A 9,681-nucleotide genomic window follows, 5' to 3' on the forward strand; every position below is an offset into this window, starting at 1 on the left:
GACCACATTATCACCCTCCCCTCAGGCACATTCCAACAGCCTCCACCCACCTGCCCAAAATAAACTGTACAGCTTTAACCCCTTCCTCCCCACCCACAGCCCTCCAAAACACTCAACCTGCACATGATTAAACTCCAGAAGATATACAATTTTAAGTTTCCCAAAATGAAAATCATGATTTTATGTCACACAAAATGAAAATCATGACTTTGTCACACAACTGTTTTCATGGATGAAAAAATTCTGTGCTATCTTCATGCTGAAAGTACAAACAATATGATCATTTTAAGAACGGAGTCTGTAGTTAATCTTCACAACAAAGCCAGTACTGATAAGAGTGGCTTGTCAGACTCGTGCATGTCATAATTAACTTCAACATCTGCTGTGGCAACAAAGTGACTTTTTTTGCATTTATGCTCAGTAACACCTGCTAAAAAGTCAGTGTTAATGTATAAGATTAAAGTAGGTGGCACAACACTAAAACTGACAATGAGTTGCCTCTACTCACAGTTAATGTCTGTCAACTGTCAGTCCTGGATTAGCTTGTTCATCTGTGTGATAAATCTCCCTTGTTCAAAAACAATTACATCAGGGAAGGGCACCACTGAACTGGGTGACATTTTTTTTCATTACGAAAACCCCAGACCCTGCTATGATGCCCCAAAGGCTTTGAGTGGCCATAATTTTCTGAAGCTGGCATGAGTCAATTGAGTATGCACAAGATCTTTTGCAAGCTCTCAACTTTGTTTACATTCTGCTAGCTGCTCACGCTTAGGTCTTGAGTTTGCTAATGAAGAAATGTGTCATCCAGTACAGCAAAGTGTTTCACTGATGTGTTTTTAATCATTTCTGAACAAAAATGGAGGTCTATGGCATAGATGAATAAGCTAATCCAGGACTGACAGTGATGAATATTAACCGCGAGCACAGTAAAGGCAGGACAGGAGCTATACCTTTAGCTACCTTAAAGCATTAGGCTGATGATTATCTACATTGTGTTGTTTTCTACAAATCCCATACAGAGACTAAAACAAACAATGAAATTTGAGTACTCACTGTAATGTCTGTGAATTTAGAACCTGTATTGCTCCATTGTTAACCTTCACTGTTGCTTGAAAACAGTGAGCCACACTGCTGCACTGGGTGACATGTATCAAGAAGGACACAAATTCATTGCTGGTTTTAGTCTATGTATGGGATTTGTGAAAAGAAAAAAAAAAAAAAAGAAAATCACTGGCCTTTTAATTGAAGTCGTAGCTTCTGAAGTTAGTTTTAACTTATGAGAAGCTGCTAATACAGTTCTACAGAGGAATCATCAAGTCTGTTCTCTGCACCTCCATCACTGTCTGGTTTGGCTCAGCAACCAAACAGGACAAGTACAGACTTCAGTGGACAGTCAAGACTGCAGAAAAGGTCACTGGTGTGAGCCTGCCCTCCATGGAGGACCTGTATACCTCACGGGTCAAAAGGAGGGTGGAGAGGATCACTGCAGACCCATCACACCCTGGACACGATATGTTTGAACTCCTCCCCTGGAGGCTCTGATTCTGATGAGCCTGACAGGTTTTGTAGCAAACTTCCAGTGATGGAGGTCTCTGTGATTGGGTGAGAGGAATTTGCAGGTAAAGTTTTTCTTGTCTTTGCAGCTGCATCACATTACATTTTTTTGGCAATGTTTCAGTTGGCTGCACAAATTGTAATGTTACATTTGCTGGTGTGCAGCCACAGTAAATTTAGCCATTTCTGCTTAGGGTTCAAATCACCACTATTACAAAAATTACTATATAATTGAAACATTTTTACAGTTCATAAAGTCTTTATCAAATAAAAAGAATCTGAAAGTTTGTCCTGAAAATACATTCAAAACTGTGGTCTGTAGATTTAACTACTGCCTGCTTTTCACATGACAAGCAGAAACCACAAAGGACATGTTCAGGAGAAAAAAGAAGAAGCTAAGTAAAATGGCACACACCAAATATAAATTAAGGCTGAAATCACTGAGTTTGATTTGCATGGGGTTAGAATTATCAGGGGACAGACAGCGCTCATCATAACAGGTTGGTCATTTTTACAATACACACTGCAGATAAGGTGCGTTCATAATCATGCACCACAGCTACAATTATTACCAATCACTGTAATCATCTAAAAGCAGAATTGGTCCTGTGTGAATGATGTGCAGGACTAAAATCCTGGATTCACAATCAGCAGTAAGGAGGCTGAAGGTCACAGCTCTCTGGAAACAAATGTGACAGTCGTTTCTCCGGCCATAAAACATGTTAAACTGCAGAAGGCTTTATATGATAGCATGCAGTTTGGTCCTCCCCTCATCTCTATCTCTATAGTAGGAGCGGTTTGTTGTTGTGTAGGCGTGCCATAGGTTTTAATCAACTATGAATTGGGTTCCACTATTTTCAGGGCCAACATACCGGCTGTCCAGTTTATCTAACGATCAGTTACAGTGAATTCATGCTTACATGATCCACCAAAAGATAATGCATTTCCTACCAGAGGTATGAAAACTACCAACTGTTGAGAGTATCAATTTTAGTCATTCACACAAAGCTTTATGGGGAGGGGACTATTTAAAGAAGCAGATGCTTTAGGGAAGTTATGTTCCAAATGCTCTATAATTACAAGAAACAGGCCTTAAATTACAGAATCTATGGTCCGGTTTAAAATGAAGCATACTAAGGCTGGGTGGGCTGCACTGGCCTTAATTTACCTCCAACATAGTAAAAGCATTAATAACAATGTTTGAAATCCCAAAACTGAAAGAAAATAAAAAGAGTTCATTAATCTCTAAACAGTTGAAAGACAAGCTGCTATTGTCAGACATGTTTTATGGCTTCAAATACTGCTGCAGGCCATGACTAAGTTTGCATTTCAACAGTGGCTTCCACTGTATCATATAAGCTGCCTTTGCATGGAAAGGTGGCTTGGTACTGTATATGTCACACTTTAATCCAAGTGAGACAAGCTTTTAGTTTCTGTTTTTAGGCAGACACAGAGGAATATTTGTTTCATTGACAAATGAATCAAATTAAAGATTCTAAAAATACTGCTACTGTTCCTGCTCTACATCTCTAAAATGTTGAAGTTGCATAGTAAATGGTAAGTAAAGTAACAATTTCAGATGAAGTCTTTCTTCTTCTCAATGTATTGTATCTCAGTTTTTTAGAAGAAACCTTTACTTTACTGATCTAATTTCCCCAAATGCAGCATTTTTATCTAAACTGACACTGCATTAACAGGGGGGGGAACTGGTAGAATTACCCATGTACACTACAAGATCTGTGCAGCAAACAAAACAAAATGCAAAGTATTTAACAACTAGTGATCATCATCAGAAGTGAACGGTGAGCAGATTTTACACACTCCCCTCTGAGTGATTACCGACAGCTGCTCTCCATCCAACTGTTGACAGACTGAAATCTCTTCACCATAAACAGCCCATCTTATTCCACTGGGACCTCCCTCCTAATGTCTAGCCCTCTCGTATGTTTGCAGTAAATGCCAGCATGGTAAAGTTGTTACAATGCACCTTAACCCTACCCTCCTCCCCTGCTTGCTGCTGTCAGCTTCTCTTCCTCAGGTCCTGTTATGACAGGAAACTACCATTGTTTTACTCTTAGGCCGCATGAATTGCAAATGTCAAATCTCACTAGGCCTTAAACTGCTCCACCAGGAAAACTGACTGCTGTAGAGCAGAACTCTTAATGCACACACCCTGCAAGAACATCTGTGGCAAAGACAAACCTTAAAGTCTCAGGTTTTTTAACATTTGGTCAGTGGCTGGTGTTAATTTCACACCATAGCTGGATAACCTCATGGGGTCCTGAGAAAGTAACATACAGTTTGAATGTCAGGAGTGTGAGCATGAGTCCCTGATCAAAAGCCAACATTTATTTTTTTTTATGTTTATGTACTTCCATAGTGTGCTACAGCAGCTGACTATAGACTTTTTTAGGAATTTAGCTGATATGACAGCAGTGACAACATGAAGGTGCTGATCTTTAGTTTCCAATATAACCACCCAAAAGTAGAAACAGTGTGTGTCAAAGCTGCAGACTCTGAGGTGACTGAATCCCCAGTAGCATATTTATTTATTAAGAGTGTGTAAAAGTGTTAAAAGTGAGTGAACACACCAATAACACAAAAAGCAGAAGCAGGATGTAGAGATACAAACAGATGCTACCTGTCTGAACTGCTCCTCGTAGGTCCACTCTGCATGGTCCTGCCCGCCCAGATTGTTGTGCGTGCTGTGGGAAGGCAGGATGGATACACGGGGTTCCTGGTCTACACTGGTGCGGGCCTTCAGCAACTGGGAGTGAGGGTGGAGCTGGCGGTGGGGCAAAAGAAGGATGCCTTTCCCAGGGGCAACAGCATCATGGCCTGTCGGCAAACCTCCTTCTGTTAGGTCATCGTCAAAATCTTCTTCCATCTCACCTTCAAAGTCCTCCTCATCCCATTTCTGTTTGCTGTGTGTGCATCATAAACAGAATAATGCTGTTTGACAGACACTGAACAAATTTCAGAAGCTTTAGAAAATCCTACCCAAAGAAATGGAGTACTTACATCTGCTCTTCCTCGTCTGACCCCATCACGTCCTTGTATTGCTCCTCCCCTTCTTCATTGTCATCATTGTCACCTTCTTCCTCACCGCCACTGCTGCGCTCTGACATGGGGCTGACTGACACTCTTTGCAGCCCAGCCGCCGCAGCACGCATGGCCGCAAGCGCTGCCATCTGGGCCTGCTCCGCCTCAGGGGCAGGGCTTCCCATCGGTTCTTCCCCTCCTCCTCCTCCTCCTCGTCCACCTCTGCGGATGTGAGTGTGGTGTGTGACGGCTTGCTGCTCTAGCTGCTGCTCCATCAGCAGCTTTGCCCTCTGCTGCCTGTGCAGGTTTTCCATGACAGCCTGCAGCTTCATCTCTGGGGAAAGTGGTACAGCGTTCAGCTGCCTTCCTTCCCCTCCCTCCCCCACTAAAGGAGCACCAGATGGGGGGACGATGGTCAATTCTTCTGCCCAGGGAGAGCAATTGCCAACTACACCTGTGATGAAGCAGCTAGCAGCTGACTGGAGGTTTGGTGATGATGATTATGTGGAAATGTGGGTCTTTGAGGAAAAGCAGAAGAAGGAAGAGGAAGAAGGTCGGTCAGAGCTCTGAGACATATAGTCAGAGGTCGACCGTAGCTCTGGAGACAGAGGCCTCTCTCTTTTCTTAATGGTTTTTCCTGCAGGTGGGGGAACCAAAGCTGGCAGCAGAGCTGAGTTGCACAATGTTCAATGCGGTACAAACAGTGAGAATGAAGGTGAGAGTGACAGACTACAAAGACCTGAGGGAGAGAAAAAAAATAACAGAGTCAGACTGCTGCTCTGTAGCTTCAGTTGAAGGGCAAACACCAAAACTGTCTGACAACTTTCCCCAAAGTATCAGTACAGCCAAACAGGTTTCTATTTTTAAAACTCGACTTTCCATTCACTGAACTTTCACTAAAATGGACATCTCTAACACCGGTGACCTGATTTGAAGCTGTAAAGCAAGTATGGTTAAAAACTACACTTATATTTTATGCATGTTGTAATTTTGTTGTTGGAATTGCACTGGTTACATTTCCCTGTTTTGTAACCACCCTATATTTTAGAAAGAGTTAAAAAAAATAAACAAAGTTTGTAAATGATGCTGCAAGGAGAAGTCCGACATGTTATTTGAGGAACTTGATCAATCACTTAGATTCGTGACAATCAACCACCTGACTTAAGTCTTTTCAAAAACTTCTGTTCATTGCAGAAGAGCAGAAAACTACAACAATCACTAACAGGGCCACTGTCAGCTGAAATCAAGACGTAAGAAACTGTGACAAAAAAGAAGCCACCCAATTTCACACACAAATACAAACTGCAGTCAAAAAAATCCATGTGAAAATACAGACTTCAAACTCATGCCTGTTGCACCATATGCACAGGATTGGACTGATAATTTTTCCTTCAACTTTCAGGTTAAAAAGAAAAGTGTGTAATTTGCAGCAAGTTTCAACAATATGGTATCAATAATGTATATTGTCTGCTGCCAATCAACTGTACCCCCAAAGTCACACTCGAGGGAATGTAACTGTCTGCCTTGCCCACTCTCTGTTTACTTAGAACATGTTCAAAATGTTAAGTCTGCAGCTCAGATCAGTGCAGCCAAGATAAGAGCTTCACTGTAAATCAACAGCACGTGGGGAAAGTAAGCACAAGTGCAGGTGCTGGGCACGCTGAAGTTTCAGTCATGACAGGAGGCTGAGGTGAGTGTATTCCACCACTCATTCAGTTACACTGACTAATCCATGAACACACAGACCTCTGCAACTACCACCTGCCCCAATCTTGTACTTTCAGAAACTTCAGGCTTTGCATTGGGTGAAGGCATGAATGACATTCTCCTTAGAGTGATCATTGGATTAACTGTTTAAGTCATTTTTAGGCGAGTATCTTGTTTGTTTTCTTGTCTTCTATAATAATAAAGTGGATATCTGCATGTTTTGGACTACTGGCGGGATAAAAAGTCATTGGAATCTGTCAACCTGGGCTTTGAGAAACTCAGATGGAAAATTTTCATTATTCTCTGACATTTTATATGCTTTTGATAGCTGACATTTACCATTATTCCAATGGATAAAAACAAAGGTTATAGGTATTAGGTGTTTCACTGAAATGTATCTTGTCAGGGTGAAAAAAGCATCTCAAAAGCATGATTAAAGTTATGAAGACCACAAAACACCCCTCCAGCGGAACAAGGTTTCACAGCAATCCTTGCCCACAATATACTGTACCTCATCATTACAATGCATTGAAGCTATTACCAGAGGAGTTTCTTTTTCTTGAGTAGGGGAAAAGGGTTGTTTTTATTCTGCAAGTGGCTCAATGGAATTAGACAGACAATCATGCTTGAGTTTCATAAATATACAATGCAGGCGGGTTCTGACAGGTTCTGAGCACACAGGAAGGATAAATAGCATATACACTTCAGATCCAATATCTCTCGGCAGGCTGGCAACTTAAACTAGGTTCTGCTTCCATTTACAGGAAAATGGACTGTTTTCTATGACTATTGTTTACATAGTCATGAATACATAATGAGAAGAGAGACAACACCAACAAACGTCCTGATTATCACTGTGACTCTGCAAGGAGGCATTACAGCCAGGAGATGTGCTTCTCAATCAGCCAGTGCAACAGTATACGTAAGATCCAACTGCAAAATAACAACAGCTTGTGTAGCTTTATACGGGGTGACTCACCTGTAATCCCCAAATCCGTGAGGAATTGAATGGGTCACCAGTGACAGACGTTTAAATGCACCTTTAATTGAAGTCAAAGACTTGTTCCACAGCACTCATTTCCAGGCGACTCTGTTTAGCTGAGATAATACATCTAGGTTTCACTTTTGCTCCTCCCTAAAAATGTATTAATTTGCAATAAACTTTACTGAACAGCTGAACAACCTCTGAAAATCCAAGTCTATCGAGCAATTCTGCAGAAGTCTGAACTACAGCATGAACAGGAAAAAATATTTCCGTCACCCTATACTATGTCTTTACATTAAAGAAATATTGTGCAATGAAGAGCTGTGAAACTTGTTTCTTCAGAGGGTTAAGGAAGTGACAACTGCCTGAGCAGATGCAGTGAGGCAGCTGATAGATACGCAGCACTGATTCATTACATTCTTCATAGTGATAGAGTCACAACTGAATGGCTGCAGTTGTTAAATGAAGAATACCACCAGTATAAACAGGATTAAAACATCTTACCCAACTGGATCTGCTTTAACGGAGACAACCTGTCTCTGTACTATATACTGTGACTACAGTACAAAGCATGACAGTGGGCTGGAACTGGAAAGACATCAGGAATTATGGGTGACACATGTGGACTATCCAGTTATTTTTCACTGAATGACACAGACAAAGTCACTTCAATATGTAGCCACAGTCTGAACATGCAAGCAAAAGCTACATTTTTAGCTTTCACTCGTTTTAGCCAAAAACAGCAGTGCCTCTGATACATCTCTCTCAGTCTGTCGTACAAGTACATGTCATTTCAAAGGCAGAAGTGACTAGAACAAAGCTGTTCCATTGACTCTTCATGTGCAAAGAGAAGCAGAAGTGGTCGCTGTGTTTCATGCCACTGTTCATCATAGGCATCATGATTTCCCATATGCTAGATGGTGCAAATTACATTGCGCCACTAAAAATGTTCTCCCAACTTCCCCATATGAGGTGACACTTTGATGCTTATATGACAGCGATGACATTCATGTAATGACAATACTTGAAAATGTGGTAGTAGATGTACTGGGTCTGTAAACAAGATGAGTCAAAAACAATTCAAATGTTTTCTAAATGTGTGCATGTATCTTGGTTATAAGGGAGGTTAAATTACTGTGGGGGCCTGAATCTAATCTAGATAGTTTCAGTTATGTTTGATCATAACCAAAGGATCTGCTGGATTTTGCTCCAACCAGACACTACAGAAGCCAAACTCACCCACTCTAAACTAATAATGAATAAATATAAGCAACAGTCATTCATTAGTTCAGTGAAACCAAGTGGTCAGGGGTCGAATCCCGTTAAAAACCCCCTATGGTCTCTTTCACACTGTAACCAGGCTTGAAAACCACCAGTGTACACTTTACGCCAACCCCCTTGGAACAGTAATCAGCCATTATTTGCATCTCCTGCTTTATTCAAAAACTTTTTTTAGCTGACAAATTCTGAGAGGAAGCTACAATTGGCAGGAAAGAGAAACAGGTTTCATGGCCCATCTGCAGTCTTTTTCCCATGATTTGAATTGTAGTTTCTGCAAAGCTTGAGTAAAAGTAATGACTTAGTGGAGATTTGAGAATTTCTTTCTCGGGTTATTGCCAAAGCCTTATAGAGGGTTTCTGAATTCAATAGTTGGCCTCCAAATCAATATGACTACTTAGCATATTTTGTTTGCCAAAGACCAAAGGACAAATGCAAATCCTGCATTGATGGCTAACATAATAATTTTCTCTTAAGGGAAACCATCTGTTTTAGTGACTGAGAAGACTACTCTTCATGCAAAACAAAAACAAAAAGCAAAGCCTGATAAAAAGCATCCCCTGTGTGACTGCCATCATTGCCTGTTTACTAAAATCTTACCTTACTCTCACATTCATATTTTCACTACTCTTAAGGCATACATTTGCATTTTACGACCATTTTGGAGTAGCAGGCTAGAAAGATTCAGACTCAAAGCTGAAAGTCCTGCTTGCACCCTTGTCTGAATCCCAACAAGTATTTAGGACTTCTGCTCACTACACAGCATCACGTATTGCTTTTACACAACAGCAAAGGCAATCTCTTAAATTTCAGAGCTGACTATAAGACCCTTAGGGCTCATTTAACACCTTAATTGGCTCGAGGGAGGCCGATCTACTGGGACACAAGTCCGTGTGGGGGCAGGGAGGGGAGGAGCCACCAGGATAAACTTTAAAGGTGATTGAAAGAAAGATAAAGTAGAAATGATGACAGTGAACAGGAACAGGTTAATCCTCTTTTTTTAACTCACATTTGAGAGGTGGAAGATTGCAAAGTCAGAGCAAACAGGACAGAGCGATAAGAACGAGAGCTAAGGGTCTAATTCCAGAGATAAGGAGACCAATAGCGCCGCA

The 9,681-nt window shown here is 41.2% G+C and overlaps 1 protein-coding gene across 5 annotated transcripts in view; it reads right to left on the reverse strand.

The window, feature by feature from the left end:
• arid3a (AT-rich interactive domain 3A) overlaps positions 1 to 9,681 on the reverse strand; it is a 43,581-nt gene that overhangs the window by 23,248 nt on the left and 10,652 nt on the right. For 3 of the 5 annotated variants that reach the window (XM_020612092.1, XM_020612088.1, XM_020612089.1), the window contains 2 exons: positions 4,579 to 5,338; positions 4,199 to 4,481 (listed from right to left, as the gene is read on the reverse strand). In XM_020612092.1, the coding sequence (XP_020467748.1) occupies positions 4,199 to 4,481; positions 4,579 to 4,931 (636 nt within the window). In that variant the 5' untranslated portion in view covers positions 4,932 to 5,338. The remainder of the gene's footprint in view (positions 1 to 4,198; positions 4,482 to 4,578; positions 5,339 to 9,681) is intronic. The other 2 variants (XM_020612091.1, XM_020612090.1) reach the window with 1 other exon arrangement.

This window comes from Monopterus albus, unplaced genomic scaffold (genome assembly GCF_001952655.1).
Source record: "Monopterus albus unplaced genomic scaffold, M_albus_1.0 scaffold120.1, whole genome shotgun sequence".
Lineage (NCBI taxonomy): Eukaryota > Metazoa > Chordata > Actinopteri > Synbranchiformes > Synbranchidae > Monopterus > Monopterus albus.